Source organism: Aplysia californica, unplaced genomic scaffold, assembly GCF_000002075.1.
Source record: "Aplysia californica isolate F4 #8 unplaced genomic scaffold, AplCal3.0 scaffold00390, whole genome shotgun sequence".
Lineage (NCBI taxonomy): Eukaryota > Metazoa > Mollusca > Gastropoda > Aplysiida > Aplysiidae > Aplysia > Aplysia californica.
The window spans coordinates 463,321-481,475 of NW_004797660.1; the positions used below are offsets into that span (position 1 = coordinate 463,321).

General features: G+C 41.6%; 1 protein-coding gene across 1 annotated transcript in view; it reads left to right on the forward strand.

Moving 5' to 3' along the window:
• Positions 1 to 5,200: 5,200 nt before the first annotated feature.
• LOC101857737 (phosphatidylserine lipase ABHD16A) overlaps positions 5,201 to 18,155 on the forward strand; it is a 42,319-nt gene continuing 29,364 nt past the window's right edge. Inside the window, exons 1-2 of the mRNA XM_005103807.3 lie at positions 5,201 to 5,373; positions 13,843 to 13,899. Coding sequence (XP_005103864.1) covers positions 5,302 to 5,373; positions 13,843 to 13,899 — 129 coding nt within the window. The 5' untranslated portion in view covers positions 5,201 to 5,301. The remainder of the gene's footprint in view (positions 5,374 to 13,842; positions 13,900 to 18,155) is intronic.

Genomic DNA, 18,155 nt, shown 5'->3' on the forward strand with positions numbered 1-18,155 from the left:
AGAGAGAGAGAATATTTTACGGAGTGGGTTGTCATGTATTTACTAATGTCATGTATTTACTAATGTCATGTCTTGTTTTAAGCGTATGCGTGAGTGCATCTAAACGTCTGCTGCCATTGCTAACGACCAAGACAAATTTCTCCCTGCGAGATAAATAAAGATTGTCATTGTCATCCACAAAGATAAGATATGGGAAAACGACGTCAAAATTTGACGAAAACAATCCTCTTCCTGCTTCAGAAGAAGGAGAGTGTAGCCAACGTATGATGAAAAGGCATTCCATTTTGTAGGTATTAAAGTGATTTTATTTACAAACTCATTCACTCACTTTGTATCCCTTCCCCAACCTCCACATGGGAAAAACAAACAAACGTTTATTCATAATAATATTTCTATGTCTATCGTTCATTTTTAGCCCACGTTTAAGTGCAATAATGTTTTCCAAAACCAGCCAGAAGTTGAACGTGGTATTGTATATTATATGCACGTAGGCATACGTCATAATATGTTACAACGCAACAGCAGCAAACAATATTTTTTTTAAAGCTCTTAGAAAATTGAACTAAGGGCTCACTGTAAGTTCAACGCTTCACACTCTATGAAGACCTTATAATAGGCGCTGCGAGTAACGCGCAGCGTGACGGCGTAAGAAGTTAGTAGGCCCACAACAATGACTGTAGGTCTTGGCTATTATAGGCAATACCCAATGAGTTTAGAACTTATCTAACTTTTAATCTCCTTGGCAATACCCCAAGACGGACATCTTCGGTCTTGGCTATACCCAAGGACGGTGGGGCAGGGGGGAGGAGGGGCCCGAAGGTGATTGCTGTCCCTAGGCCCGACCAGGCTCTCGACGGCGCGCGTTTCCCTTTCGTCAACCCGCAGCCACCTCCCGAATCGTCAGCCACCCCCAATCTTTGACACGGGTAAAACTTCCATCTATTTATAGGTAGTTAAATCTACCGGAACATGTATTAGGCGAAGTGATGTGCAATGGTAGTCGCAATAGAGAGATTGTTTTGGTCTCTCTTTACTCATCTGCACCACACGAATTTAATTGATGTTTTTCCCTGGACTCTGCCTTTACTAAAGTCTCGAATCTAGATCTAGTTGTAATCTAATTGCAGGTTGCAGATTTAATAAATTGCCGAGAGAGAGAGAGAGAGAGAGAGAGAGAGAGAGAGAGAGAGAGAGAGAGAGAGAGAGAGAGAGAGAGAGAGAGAGAGAGAGAGAGAGAGAGAGAGAGAGAGAGAGAAGGGGGAGGAGTTGATCTTGCGAGAACTTTCGGGCAAAAAAAATGGCGACCCGCGTAGTTCGGTCGATTCGAAAAGTGAAAGAGCCATAGCATCTTTGTAGACGATCAAATTAGCTTACTTTTGTGCTAAAACGTCATTTTTTCTTTGCTTTTGTCAATTTGATCATCCACACCGATAGAAAGCATTTCGAAATTAGGAAAAACAGGTCTTGTTTCACACTGGGTGAGAATAGCCAACGCTGGCAAGTCTCACTCGGGGTGAGAGGTCAATCGTAGGGTTTTTATTCTCACCCCGGGTGAGGATAGCCACTTCCTTACTTAAAAGATTAGGTGATTAAACTTGATCTCTTATTGGCAATATAAAAGTCAATTTAAGCTTCATTTCGTCAGAAAACATTGTGTTAGGTTTGCTAACTTCATAGACTTTGTGTTAAACAACACTTTTAACAAAACGAATCATTACAAGCCTAGGCTTGGCCTTTGTAGGCCTAATCTCGAAGGTTTAGAAGTAGAAGTAGAAGAGTCTACTACTAGAGTCTAGTCCAATTTATTTAATCTCTTGAATGTACTGGATAACAACAGAAATCTGCAACCTGCCACTAGATTACAACTCTAGGTCTAGATCTAGATTCGAGATTTTAGTAAAGGCAGAGTCCAGGGAAAAACTTCAAGAAATTCTCGTGGTGATGAGTAAAGAGAGACCAAAACAATCTCAAATAAATAATATATCGCGACTATCACGGCACATCACTTCACCTATAATGTTCCGGTAACTACCTATAAACTATAAATAGATGGAAGTTTGACCCGTGTCAAAGGTTGGGGGGTGGCTGACGATTCGGGAGGTGGCTGCGGGTTGACGAAAGGGAAAAGCACCTCGACGGCCCTGCAAGGAGCTTAGGCCTACTGTAAACTCTTTGGCTATACAGTCAAACCTGTGTAAGACGGCCACCCATTGTCAAGGAGAAAAGTGGCCGTATAAGACAGGTGGCCGTCTTAGGCAGGACTGATCAAGAAGAAGAAAACAAATTATTCCTATCAGAGGTCCCAATCGAAAGTAGCCGCATTGTTGTTTTTGTTGTTGGTGGTGGTGGTGGTTTGTATTTTGTTTGTAATTTTTGTTTTGTTGCTGATTTCGCAAAAGGGTGACAATAAAACGAAATGTATCAGACAAGGAAGACCGAGTGCGAAGTAAAAACAAACTCCTGTGTCGCCACCACTCGGAGAACGAGCGACGTTTCTGTCACAAGTTCATGTTGACGACCATTGACGTCCTTTGTTACTTTGTTACAGACTGGGTAAACAGTGACCACTCATCTCGCTTACGATTTGTAATTAAGTTCTGGGCGGGGCTTATGGGTTATGAGGGATCACACGCTTACTTCACCAGCAGCTGAAAATTGGTAGCTATTGGTCAACAGTAGGAGGGGCCTACGCAACATGATCGGTTGGAGGGACTACCCTTGGAGTAACTATAATATACGGAGAGGCCCTAACGTTGCGTCGCCCGCCCAACAGTTCCAACCAAGTTGAAGCCGAAAGGGCGGAGCTTATCGGGCCTGCCGCCATCTTTGTAAGTTCAAAACAATGCAGCGTAAGGTGCGTAATCTCCTTTCAAAACAAGCTGCTCGGACTCCATTTTCTCTCGAAATTTCTTTGTCAATGTTAATTACAGCATTATAAGCACCCATGCACAGTTGTAATACAATAAGGAAGTTAAGAAATCTTACTTGCATCAAATTACCAGCTCACTCAGTCGAACATTTAGTAATACATGTACTATGTATACACATTGTGACGGTAAGATAATTTTTTAAACTTGTTTTAGAGGAGAAATTGGGATAATAAGGATCAAAACAAAAATATAAACGGGATAACAAAATTTGCAGACTTTTCGGTCATAGAACTTCATCAGTGCAAAATAATGTCATTACTGACATTATTTTTACTAAAACGTAGACTCCTTGACTTAAACATACAACAATATATATATATATATATTATATATATATATAAAACAAAATTGAAAATGATTACACAAAAGATGGTAGTGAGGGTGTGATGAGATGGGCGAAGAAAGAGGAAGGAGAGGGCAAGGCAGATAAGAGTGAAGTATGATGGTGGAAATTAACCCCCCCCCACCCTGGAAAAAAAAAGAATAAAACAGCCCCCCCCCCCAAATAAAACGAGGAGGGAAGGGCACCTTTAAAACACCCAGACACTTTATCTAAATTTTACAAAATACTGTTAAGTGTATTGAAAAATTAATAGAAAATTTGAAATGATAGGCTTATAATAAGAAGAATTTCAAGACAGATTGCACTAATTTGTGACATTTCTCTTTTGACAATGTCACACCCCCTGCACAGACAGACGACACATGACATCGAAAATGTTATTCACACATCAAACACACTTCAATGACATTCTTTGAAGGCACTGTCAAACCTCCGACGAGACTTCAAAAACAGCAAGGAAGTTACATTTGACACACTGGAGTCAACTAAGGCACCGATGAAGGTTTCACATTTTCAAATGCTTTGTAAACCTTAACAACACAAAACCAGCCATTTAAGCAACAGTATTCTCAGAGTAAATTGACAAGTATGCCAGACTAGATCTAGACACAAACGTGCAATCTTTTTTCGTTCTGTTTTTACTGTGAGATGCATTTACGGCTAAATCAGAAGGCACTTCGTCATCAAGTTCAGTGCCATTGCTAGAGACTGATATTTTTAAAAACATTTTTCGTAGGCCTTATAAGTGTTTTACGGCACTCGCGACTGCATAAGTCATATGAGTGCGAGGTACACATTAAACATTTTAAGTTGGTAGGAAATTTTGAATTTTGCGCGGGTGGCGACCGAAGCCTACTCTTATCGATTTTAGACCACTAAAGGACCTTTAATTTGCGCAACTTGCATACGCGACCTCTGTCGAGCCTCCGAGATTTTTTCGCCCTTGTCCGAGAAGGCTAGGGGTAGATCTTTCCTACCAGAAGATCAGGGGTGTGGCTGAAAGACAGAAGTAAGAAGGAGCCAAGGAGTAGCAGTAGAAAGGCTGCAGAAAGAGTGCGAAGCCCTGAGGAGGTAGGGGCAGAAAGTGGAGACGATAGCAGACGAAAGAGAAAGTAGAATTTTAGAGAATAACATTTTTCCGTCACTACTCGGATTCGAACCCGGGACCTTTGAATGAGAGGCCCACCGGACCCGAACGCTACGCAAACTGCCATTCGATTGACAGTAAGTTTACAACTGAGAGAACTGAGCTGATCTCACAAACATGGCCGACAGTCGTCTGAAGCGGCTTCACGTTACGCGACTCGCGGCCTCTCCTAATAATAGTTACTCCAAGGGACTACCTAACAACAACGACAGGGGATTGAACTATGACGGCTTGCCCACAACGCCAGGGGCCAAAGCACAATTTATGACTAAACGAAATGGAGTCACTAAGGTGGCCGTCTTAGACGGGTGTTATTGCTTAGTGTGATAGGGGTTATGTGTTGAAATAAGGTGGCCGCGGCCGCGTTGGACAGGTGCCCGTTTTACACAGTTAAATTATATAGAAAAAACGCAAAGGGGGAAATGGAAAATGGCCGTTTGTACAGGTGGTCGTCTTATAGAGGTGGCCGTCAGGGCAGGTTCGACTGTACCTCTCTGACATGGCCGCCCCTGACATGCATCCCCTGTTTATTTACGTGAATGACGTCACAGCTGCTAGCTCTCGTGTCGTGTACTATTTTGTTGACCATACGAGTGTGAATTGCATCAAGCTAAATTTTGATTTTAATGACTATATATAAACTTGTATTGTAATTATTAATTATACAGTTGTTTTCTTTCGGTATTAGGCCTGTCGATCCACTTTATGATTTTAACAGGAAGTTATAGAGTGATCGGCAAGTGGAGAGTTCCAAGTCAAACTTTTTACATCGCCAGTGAAGTTAGTGGGGAAAGTACAGATTCCACTTTCCAGTGAAAACAACCTCTTCTTGACATTATAATGCATTGATAGACTGTGGCCAGTTTCATCAAACGGAAATCATGGCTTCAAAGTTGTTATGGACATTTTACGGGCCTCGGTTGTTGAGGATATTCAAAACTGAAAATGCCCAGGTGGGATAAATGAGAAAAGATTAGAGAATCAAGGATGACTTGTTTTTTTGTCAATCTTATTCTTGTCTGCCAGAATTACTGAATTACTGACTAGATCTAGATTTAGATTCTAGATCTAGATATAGATCTATATCTAGATCTAGATCTAGATCTAGATCTAGATGTAGAGTGTCTAGAGTCTACTGTGACCTGTCAATGTCAGATTCAGATCTATTCTGGGGATTTCAGGATTCCAGGAACTTCGATTTTGATTTTAGGGTTAGGCTGGGTAAATGTATAGAAACCCACCCGTCTCATAAAGGGTTTTATTTGGCGATTGTTAAGATTCCCGCGTTTAATTCCAATGTGCGTTTTTCATACCCTCAGGGCTCAGGCATATTTCGCTTTGGTCCCTACCTAACCCTAACCCAAACCCTAAACCTAACCCTCATGGTTTTTTTAGGGCCGTGAACTGAACATGATTTTGGCGTTGAAAAATGTCGCAAATGGTTAGTTTAGATGTTACGGCATGCCATATTATTTCTACCCCCCCCCTACCCGCCCTACTACACAGCTATTACGTACTCGCATGTCAGGGGGAGACCCCCTGAAACCCCCCTAATGACTACAGAAGCATGCATTAGCAAAAAAAATTCCTAAAACTGAGCTTTAACTTTAACTAAAAAAAAAAGGCCACCTCGGGGTGAGAATAGTATTCTCACCCGGTGCGCGTTCACTGTTATAGCCTAGATCTAGGCCAACAAATTTTGCGTTCACCCTAAACCACAGAATTCTACACTGTGATAACAGAAAAATTGTAGAATTCTGTGCCGTGAACAAACGTTCCATTACAACTTTAGCCTACTAAAAGCGTACAATTTTGTCTGTGGGCAGTGGAGAGAGAGAGAGAGGAGTAGCGCGAGAACTTCCGGGCAAAACAAAATGGCGACCCGCGTAATTTGGCTCGATTCGAAAAGTTAAATAATAGCCGTAGCATCTTTGTAGACAACCAAATTAGGTATTTTTTTACTTTCCCTCCCGTCTCACACTCAGCTACCAGTTGTCTATTTTCTACTAAATATTGATGCGCTGAACACGAATATCAACTTCATTTCCGTCGCAAATTAATGGTTTTTGAAATATTTGATTGTTTTTAACCGAGATAGACATGCTTTGGACCAATCGGGGGGTTCCAGGGGGGCCTGCCCCACTGGGGTAAAAGAAAATCTGGGGGGTTACAGGGGGGCATGCCCCCCTGTTTTTACACCCATAATTTGATATTTTACAGTTAGATTTGAAATTGTCTTGAAAATAATTGATTTGCGACAGTTTTAGTGGCTTTATGTGTGATCTGCAGCAAACAGTACAGCAGTTTGACCCCTGAAACAGTACATCTGTGTGCGGGAGTGAAAGTAAAAATTTACCCCAAATTAATTTACCTTTGTGTTTTAACATCATTTTTTAACTTTGTTTTGGTCAATTTGATCGTCCACACCGATAGACAGTATTCAGAAAGAGACAGAAAGAGAGAGAAGAGGGGAGGAGTAGATCTTGCGAGAACTTCCGGGCGGGTGAGAATAGCCACTTCCAAAAAAAAATGACCTTATTCGTCATCCGCCGGCACTTCTGGTTCAGGAGGTCCACGTTTCTTGTCACCATGGTTGAAAGTTTTCTGGCATATAGATCTATGCCGGAATTCCGGCTTTTGAAAAATTTCCAACTTTTTCGGTTCGGGACAAATTGTCGACTTCATAAAAATTTCGGAAGTCATTCTCCCAATCCGCAGTTTCTTGCTCTTTGCATTTGGTAATGTTGCTGGTCTGTCTCAGCTTGCCCTGCTGGCCAAAATGAGCGTTGCACGCACAAATATAACCCAATTAGATCTATGTCGCAGTACACTACTACCTCATGTTATTGATCTGGCAAGACCGCTCTGTGATTTCCCCAGGTTTAACTGTACTTTGCAATTTGTGGCTGGTTTTGACATCTTTGGTTCATGTTTGTGGGTCGTTTGGACAAGCACAAGCACGTCAAGGTCAAACTAAAGATTGTGTTTTAGTTTTTTTTAAAAAAAGAAAAGGAAATTCATTCTTTCCTGAAATGTAGATAAGATGCAATAATAGGTATATATACATATAACAAACATGATTTGAGGTCCTGAATTTTGTCTTGGAGCCTATATTATTCTGTGTATGAAAACACACACAAAGACTTGACATTTCGTCCATAGTGAGGGAAAAAATCGGCGACATCCAGGATAGATCTTAGAATTACATGCTTGCCTATAGTGCTATAGACAGCGGCAGATTTCGTTTTACTGATGTAGCCGTGGAGAGAGAGAGAGAAGAGAGAGAGAGGCACACAGTAGGCGGGGAGGCCTATGACCTCTCAATAGGCCCAAGCTGGGGGCAGTAGTGTAGCTTAGAGATGTAGGCCAAGGACGGGTTTGTTTCATAGACACAGAAGTGTTCAGCAGTAGACCTAGATCTCGCCTGCTCACTTTAGTTGCGATGTAGCCTAGTTGTTCTAAGGCTACCGGACCCGTAATTTCAGAATTCTCTGATGATGGCATGATAACTGTTTCAATTGCGGCGTACAAATGATCAATATTATTCATAGTTCTGCTGTTACTTTCAAAACAAGCTTTTTCCAACTCCCAAGTTCTGTTTAGTCGAATGCGTCATCAAGACCCGTGAGTAAAACTTTCAATTGTGCATTCGCATCACGTGAATTGACTTCGGCGTCCGAGTTTCGCGTGTATCAGGACTGTCAGGGACCGTCCGTTGACGGGGTCAACTTAAGTTCATGCACACTGGTTGAAGCATCTTTTGAGGCTTACGGGGATCTCGAGGGGCGGGGAGGGGGGAAGGGGGGGGTAAGACATTTGGACTAGGAATCCTTGACATGATACTTCAGAATTTAAAAGAATAATACTAAAACTAAAACACACACGCGCGCGTGCAGAGGGCCTATACATGCAAATAATTATATATGGACACCCCTGGAAAATTTTTTATTCAGCTAGCTAGACACCTTGGTGATTTGTCGTTGGTCCCGATTTTTTCCCCTGAGGTCCTGATTTTTAGATTTCATAGAGTGGCAGATTTGGTTTAGACATGCGAGCGGAGAGTCTGCTTGTGAAGGCACGTAGCCAATAGGGCCCTATTGTCGCTACGTGTGTCAGCGCTTTCTCTTCAACAGAGATTACGCACTATGCAGCAGCTTGCCGATGTTCTGCACAGTTAGGTCTTGGTGAAGTTGTTGTAGTAGAGAGTGAACCATAGCGGAGCAATAGAAGGGCTCCTCGGTTGAGGACAAACGGCTGATCCTAGCATATTTGGATGAAAAATCAATAAAAAGCCCAATCTGCAAAACGTTTGCGATTACGAACCAATGAACAAAAATCACCTGAAAATATTGACATTGAGAATAGTGCTGAACTAGGGACGAAAAGGCATAAAATAATGTAAACCGATAAAGTAAAGGGCAGTGGAACAAGCAGGGTTTCGTTGGTTTCAAAAGGGGCAGGCGATAGCTAAACTAGTCAACAAAAATTAAGGAACATTTGAGAAAAAGTGTATAACTTCGAAAGCAAACTTCAACATGGAATGAAATTTTGTACACATTTTAATCAACATGTGTATAGCAAGTAACAAAAAAGAAAATTAAGTTATTCCATCTTAACTTGCTTGAAAAGTTAATTGAGTTTGGTAGGGGCTAAAATCCCAAATCCCAAAATTGTCAAGTGGTTTCGAAGTTATTTTAACTTCTGACTACAAAAAAACCAAAACAGTTCAGATGATTTCAATAATGAGTATGCCCACCACGATCATCCTGACACTCAGTACACCGGCTCCTCATCGAGTTCATGAGGTTGGTGACTCTCTGAGGCATCCCCTGCCACTCTGCCTGCAGCATCTGAAACAGTTGCTGCGTGTCTCCTGGAGGGGGATGGCTGTCTCTGACACGACGTTGCAGCTCATCCCAGAGGTTTTCTATGGAATTCAAGTCCGGACTGCTGGCCGGCCAGTCCATTAGGTTAATGTCAGCCAGCTGCATGAAGTTTTGAACAAGCAACGCTCTATGAGGTCCGGCGTTATCATCCTGGAACACCGCTTGTGGTCCCATCTGCTGCATAGTAGGTAGTGCTAATGGACGGAGTGTCTCATCTCGGTAACGTATTGCAGTGAGATTTCCTTGCACATGGTACAGAGGTGTTCAGTGGTTCAGACTGAAAGCACCCCATACCATCACGGAACCACCTCCAAAAGGCATCACTTCTCTGACTGTTCCATCGAGGAGCCGCTCTCCGGGTGGCCTCCAAACCCTGATGCGACCATCATTGTAATGCAAAGAGAACCGGGACTCGTCGCTGAAGAGAACGTTTGCCCACTGTTGACGTGTCCATCTTACATGGCGTCGGCAAAAGGCAAGATGAGCAGCCTTGTTTGCTGGGATGAGACGCTGACGGACTGCTGGTCGACGTGCATTAAGTCCAAACTCATGAAGACGTCTTCATACTGTCTGACTACTAATGTTAACACAAGTTGCCACTCTCAGCCACTCTCAAATCTGGATGCGATTTGCAGGAGCGGATCTCGACTGCAGAGCCTGTCTGTGAATGAATCGGTCTTCCCTTGCATTAGTGGTTCTTGGTCGACCTGATCTAGGTCGCTCTTGGGCACTACCAGTGGTGTTGGCACGCTGAATCGGCCATAAAATGACAGAAACGGACATTCGAGGCGTGTAGCAACTTGTCGGAGTGAAACACCATCTTGTACCCAAGCAATGGCTCGTCCTTTGTTTACATCAGACAGTTTCTGTCGAGGAGGCATGTTTATGCTTAGCCCTACAACAGCAGAATGGTGTATCCACAGTGCAAATGAGGGAGTGCAAGTCACTCTCGAGACATGAATCTTGCATTTGAAAACTGATTTTTGAACGTTCATAATTTTTCTTGACGGTTAGAGCGAGAGAACAAAATCGATAATTGGAAAACATTGGACCTTTTTGCCCCCGTCCCCAGCTCATCGCACAGGAGTCACTTGCACTTCAAGCCCTGGTGTGTACAAGCCCATTAGTCATAGAGTAACATTTCACCAATATCTAATTTTACTAGTAAAAGTAAAACCTCGAAAGAATGCATGCAAATATATCACTGTTTTTACAGTACGTTCCTTTACTTTTGTTGACTAGTTTATTTCTATGTCAAGCCAAATTATTTCTGTTAAGAGTAGTTAAGACTGAGGACTACAGCATTAAAATTTAGAAATTAAATTGCCTTGAATCCATCACACACGCCGGTTTTGCATCAGGGGGCATAATTCATGTAACTTTTGACCTGATTGTCCAGCTTGGTTATCTTCCTTGGTGCAGCCTAGAATTTGTCCATTGCTACATTCGTACATAACCAAATGATTTCTATGTCCAGCCGATTTCACCATCAACTGCAACAGCCCAACCTACAGCCCCAAACAATGTGTGCACAAGTACCATGCACCATTGCTGAACTCTTATTTAGCAAGAAGCCAAAGTTGTAGTTCAAAAAGTACAAATGTGGACTATGACAGTACAGTGACACGACATTTTAAAGAAAATATGTGTCTCAGTGGGGATTGTGATAAGATACTTTGTAGTGTTAGTTAATTATACATCTTTGAAAAATTAACATCCTGGAATAGCACATTGCTGTTTTGCGGACCCAGAGCCCGATTGGATGGATTTTTGTCAAAGGAATGCATTGATGAAAGTACATGTACTACATGTACGTATCTTGAAGGAATGTGTGTATTTCATAATATTGTGTGTGTTTATCTGACGGCGTTTCTCAACGTGTGTAATTTTCAGGCGTAGCATTTTTACTAATTTGGATTTCAGGTTTTTGGACCTGTCAGTGCTTTCACCCATGGACTTGACAAACAAATACCTCCCAAGGTATTGCTTGAGGTATCGGGAGCGAATTCCTGGCCGCTTCACCCACTCCTTAATATGATTCTCCACAGGGTAAGAGGAATAACAAACCGTCCCTTGGAGTTGCGCTCAATCCCATCAAACAACCACACCTGGCTGAGCACACGGCCCCTCTCGTGCTTCCTGGGAACTATGAGCGTCTCGTCCACTTCCACCTCCACACCCTCTCCACCTATCGCCGTCTGCTTGGAAAACCACTCCTCGGTCACTTCACGACAAAACGACCGCCAGTCCACTGTAGTATTCGGTGATAGACCCGGACACTTGTGCAGTCTTGTGATCCCAGTGACGGCTTAAGAAATGATTAACAAGAAGCACCAGTTTCCATGGAGCGAAGTAACAAGAAGACAGAAAAGTTCCCTTGTAATTAGAAACACTGAAGTCACAGTATCTCCTCTTCTTGGTCTTGGGAATGACGAATCTTGCCCTGCACCTCCAAATGTGCACCGATGCTGGCACTTAGGACACACAACTTCTTTCGTTAGAACACAATGATCTCGAAGAAAAGCGATAGAAGCACTCTCGTCGTTTTTGTAAAATGTTGCGATGGTCTTGTAAAAGTTCGAGTCGCAGGAATCACACGTGGCTATGTCAACTTCTGCAACAAGCACTGAATTCTCATCCAAAATCAGTGGCGGGAGTGTACGGAAACACGACATGCGCATGCGTAATAATGGTACACAGCATGTGCCTGCGTAATAGCGGCACACAGCATGCGCAAGCGTAATAACGGTACTCGGCATGCGCATGCGCAACCACGCATAACCACGGCAAAATGACACGAAACGCGACAAAATGTACGGATTGATACATGAAAGAGTTCGGTATTTAAATGTAAATAACTTGAAAACTAACAATTTGCGACGAATTTAAATAACATATTCGTCTTTATCAGCCCAAAATACGTCGGAGAAAAACAAAATGGGAAGTATATGTGAAACGGGAGGGGTACTATAAAAATACCGCTAGGCTGTATTATAATGATTATTATATTTGTTACTACAGGCCTACACTATTAGGACTAGAATCTGGAGTTTCTAGATCTAGTTTTGTAACTTGGCTTGCACTCGACTCCGAATATAATTTTTATCTCATTTCCTTTCTCACCCTGCACCAGGGTACAGGCCACGGACAATCACCTTCCACCTTTCTCTATCCTGGGCTAGCGTCTTGATGTTATTCCATGTCTTCCCACTTTTCTATACATTGATTTCTGTGATTCTTCTCCAGGTTCTACGCGGTCTTCCCCTTGATCTCATACCCTGTGGGTTCCAATCCAACTTTCTTTGTTATGCAGCTGCCTGACTTTCTGAGAGTATGTCCAATCCATCGCCACCGCCTTCTTCCTACCTCATCTCTGACTGGGATCTGTCTTGTTTTCCTTAACACTTCCACATTGGTGACCCTGTCTGTCCATCTGATCCTCAGTAATTTTCTTAGACACCCGTTCAAGAAAACATGGATCCTCTTTATGCGAGTCAGTGATGTGTTCCATGTCTCACATCCAAACAACAGGACCGACTTCACATTTGAATTGAAAATCCTCAGCTTTGTTTGAAGTGAGATATCTCTGGTCTTCCACACCCTATTCAAAGATATGAAAGCAAACCTGTGCTTTTCCAATGCGGGACTTTATTTCAGCACCTGTTCTTCCCTCTCTGTCAATTGTACTTCCAAGATAGCAGAAGGATTCAATGTTTTCTAGTGCCTTTCCTTCTATTGTGACCTGCTCCTTTCATTGTGCATCTGTCCTTAGGACCTTTGACTTTTCGGGGTAGATCCTCAATCCAACAGACTCCGATAGGCTGTTTAATACTGAAGGCTTTGCTTGCGTCTGTTCCTGGGTGTGCGACAGAAGCACAAAGTCGTCTGCAAAATCCACATTGTCCAACTGTGTCCATGGTGTCCACTGTATATTACTATCACCATGGGATGCATGCAGTACTAGTTTCTGCTTGTTAATGGTATCCATCCCCTACCTCTTCTATCTTTTGACCTCAATTCTTCCACTTTGGTTATGCTTCTCACACACTTTTTTGCTGATTCATAAGTTGCTGTAATATTCCACAGCAAAAATCATATCAGATGACAGATAAAATATAATATTGTACCATAGAGATTTGATCTATATTTTAGAACCATTAACCATTAACACTCACAAAAACATCTGAATGGCACCAGCCGCACAGGGCTGTTTGTTGCCATCCCTCCCCTGCATGTAATAACTATTCAAGGAAAGGGTCACAGGTAGTAGTGGTCAAATTAATTTCACCCCTTAAGCCACCCAGGAAGTTTCTGTACTGGAGTGCCACTCAAGCGCTTCCACAAAAGCAATGATATGTCATACCCCCCACACCACCCTGACCAACTGTATAGCTCAGGACTCATATGGGAATTTTGTTTCTATCTTGGACAGGTTTCCGTTAAAGCAGGTTTGACTGTTGTAGATTGAAAGAAAGGCTGCAAAAGGCAAATGGCCTACTATAAAACTAATGGTTTGTCTTAACTGTCTCTCCACAGGGCCATGATTATGTACCAGGTGTATTGGAGTCCTTTCCAGACAAAATTATCTCAACAGTAAGTTTTCAGTGACAAATCCTCTCTCTGTCTGAACCATCTCCCATTGGTAGGAGATTACTAAGCACTCTGATAAGATCTGCTCCCATTGCTTCTTTTTAGTGGTACAATTGCACTGATTTTTTTGTGCGATAAAATGGCGGGTGGTTTGTGGGTGTTCTGATGTGGTTTGCTCCTTCTTTCCTACCAAACATTTATCGCCTTTGGAGATCTCTCCTCCTTTCATGCATTTGTTAGTCTAGATCTATAGTAACACTTCTAATCTTTTGCTTTTTATGAACTTTTTGTGTTGCAAGTGCCATAAAACTCTTGCAAAAACTAATCTGATGGTGATGAAATGTGGCCATTACTGTGCTGAATCAGCAAAAAACATCTCCCTTTTTCCCCCCTTTTTTGGGGGGGGGGGGGGGGGGGGGGGGGAGTGTTTTGCAGTGCTCGCAACTGCATAATGTCATTTGAGCGGGCGGCACACACCAAATATTTTCAATTGGTAGGAAATTATGAATTTTGCCTAGGTAGCAGCCAAAGCCTACTCAATGATTTTGAACGGCAAAGGGATCTTTAACGTGCGCAACTTGCACACGGGACCTCCGAGATTTTTCGCCCTTGTCCGAGAAGGCTAGGTGTAGATCTTTCCTACCATAAGATCAGGGGTGTGGCTGAAAGATAGCAGTGTGAAGGAGCCAAGGAGTAGCAGTAGAAAGGCTGCAGAAATAGTCAGGATCCTAGAGGAGGGGGCAAAGGAGGTGAGGGGGGTGGGGGAAGAAAGTGGAGAGGAAAGCAGATGACAGAATATTGCAAGAGAGAAGGAAAGAAGGTGAAAGGAGACAATTTTAGAGAAGTAATTTTTTTCCGTCGCTACCTGGATTTGAACCGGGGACCTTTGAATGAGAGGCGAATACCTTACCTTAACCACGAAAACCCCCAAAACATCTCCACATTGATGTCAACATCTTTTTCTGAGCTGTGCAACTCTTATTGTTTTTCACGTTTTAATAATCATTCAGACTATTAGAAATTCTGCATATTACTGTAACATGTGGGAAGGGGCGTTTGGTAACAAAAAAAAGTCATAAATGTGTGGGTACCAGGGAAAACTAGCACATTGCAGTTTTGTAACTATTTAAACTAAGACTGTCATAATGTGTATAATCAATCATCAATGCCTTTCGCCCCTGGCAGGGTATAGGCCACATACAAGCTCTTTCAATTTATCTGTCCCGTGCAGAGGCGAAGGCTGACTTGTTTGACAGGGTAATCAAAGGGACTAGATATTATGGCCTGGAGATATCACACAAGAATCTTACTCGAGGCGGTGACTCTTAAGTTGTTTGAATGAAAACTAATCTGGAATTCAACCGCCAAAATAATCGGAAAAGTATCTCATTAAATATCAATTCCAACTAAAATTAAATTTAACTTTAGAAGTGAATACACAAACCCAAAGCAAGGAAGCAGAGATGTCAGTACTAGATCTATATGTTATAGATCTACCAGTGAGTCTAACTCTTTGGTAGAACATGACAATTATCATTTTTTTAAATTTCGCTTTTGGCTGTTTCCTTTTTGTCTAGCTTTTCGCGGCCAGGAGCCGGTGTCATAATCGAGGTCACGATCTGATTATAGGACGGTAAAAAGTCGAGAAAAAAATACAAGCACTAGCAGCAGTAAAGAGATTATTAGGAGTTAGTTCCCCTCACATCTGTAAGGTAGACTCGACCAGTGTAATAGTTCACTTACATAATCAGGGCTTGAGAATGATTATAACTGTGGCCCGAAAGGGATGAACAGGGTATATGTGGCAATGAAACTGTTTTGACCGCTATGCACATATTCCCTTCTACTCTATTGGTAGACTCTTCCAGCCTCACTTTAAGCTTACTTTATCAAAGCTTGTGACTGCTTATGGAGTGGCCAGAGAGGGGTGAGCAGGCTATTTCTGTGGCAGTGAAACCGTTTTGAAGGTTAGGCATACTTTTCATGGTTGATTATAAACGTCTTTTTACATTTAATTTATAAGGTTTACGTTTATGGGTGAATTTGACTGCTACAACGTTTCAAAATTAGGAAGGGAAGCAGTGATTATTTGATCATATAGACGCTTCACCACTGGTCCTGTGCCATCCTTCCAAACTCGTTCCAAGTGAACGTCATCTCTCTCATTCCCCTTTCCATACATAATATGTGTAATAGTACTTTAATTTTCTACATTATCGTTATTACATTTTCAAGACATTTTAATTTTCAGCGAAGTTAAGGGGTTACTACTATTCAAAATAGAGTTTGCAGAAGAAAAGCGTCTAAAGTTGAGGAACATAGTTTAAAAAAAATTGTTGCTCCTTCCTTAGACATTGGTAATTGCTTTTAAAATCCACCAATGGTATAAGTATATATAAGAGATCAGAGGAAAAAGGAAAAAAAGAAAAAAAAGTGATAAAGTGACTGAATTTGTAATACATGTCCTAAGGCTTCAGAATTATACAATCAGTCAAAAGCTGAAGAGTGGAGAACACATAAATGTCCATAAACCTCTCTTTTATTTGTCACAAATTGATGAATTAGGTATCAATTTCAGACCTGCCACTCATTCTGATTTAATCAGGATATTACAATTTTATTTCCCCCACATCTCAAGCATCCCAATTTTGATCATGTGTGGACTGATTTTTTTGTTCCGTCTGTTGCGCCAGATTTTTCTAAAAACTTACTCTGCCTTCTTCTCTGTCATGGGCAGCTCCCGTTGAACTTTTTATCAGCAGGGGAACTCAGAGCATTATTTTCCAAAATTCGATGCCGCATATAGTAGTTGACTCGCCCCAAGTTGTGTTGGATCTTTGCTTGAACGTTTTATTTCAACTATAATCAAAGTTGTATCGAATTGCCTTTCCGACTTTTTCAAGATCTATTTTCGCTTTTGTTACCTCTCAGAGTTCTCAGATGATGGCCTGATAACTGTTACAATTGCAACCCACATATTATATAATCGATAATATTTGTATTTGTGCTGTTACTTTTAAAACGAGCTTCTTCCAAGGTCTAGTTAGTTGGGCCCGTCATCAAGACCCGTCAGTAAAACTGTTGCAATCGTGCGTTTGCATCACGTGGCGTGACTTTGGTGTGTGAGTTCCACATGTGTCAGGGACTGTTCGTCGCCAGGGTCAACTTAAGTTCATGCACACTGGTTGAAGTGTCTTTTGGTAGGGACCTATTGGGAGTTGGGGGGAGTGTGTTAGACACTTGGACTAGAAGTGCTTGATGTCATACTTCAGGATTAAAAAAAAAAAAGATAAAACACACGCACACACACAGACAAGCAAACACGCTCAGAGTGTATATTATTCATATATGCATATTTTGTGGACACCTGTGAAAATTTTAAAGTCAGCTTGGCAGTCTTTGTTGTTGATCCTGATTTTTTTCACTAGATCTAGATCCCGATTTTTTGCCTCTGATTTTTAGATTGCATAGAGTGACAGGTCTACAATTTAGAGGGGAGAAGTGTCAATTAAATCCGTTTAGAGGCTTACTGATCTTACAAATCTTGATGAAATGTCCAAATGATGCACACTATTGTGTCAATAATATGCTGGAATTTAATATCTTATCTCAAGTTTGGTATGTTTTTTGTCTGATCAGTTATTACAGATGCCTCGAAAATACTATGTTCTAAAACTAAAGAAGCAGGTCTTTCCGTAGAGACTATATTATATATGTAGAATGAGAGTTGTTTTTTTATGACGTACAAAATTGTGAGGCAGCGTAGTGAATTCAGGCACTCACAAAATGAAATTGAAGAAACTGGCAAGTTTCTGCCGGTTTGGCAATTTTTATCAAATTTTAGTTTTTTTTATGGCTTAACACCATTGTTGTCCAATTAAGAACACATTTCTGGGTGGATTTTTACTGGAAAACTTTGAATAAAGGCACACAAAAAAAGGATACAAAATACATTTGTCATGGTTTTTCATCTTTTGCTCATTTCGTTGATTAGCGACATCTACCTAATTTTTTCAGGCACACACACATATCACATTTACTGAAGTTGAAAGAGAGACTAATGTCTGTTACACTGCCCTTGTTGTAGGTCAAATCCGATTTTGGCTGTGGTTTCTTTACAAATTCCTGCAAGAAACAGGTAGGCCTAAATGTCCTTACATTATATTTTGGACTCATACGGTGATAAAGTATGACTGATTATTGGCTTGATAGCTTGAATGATCACAGGAAGAGTGGTTTTGCTATTGAGAAAGAAGGTC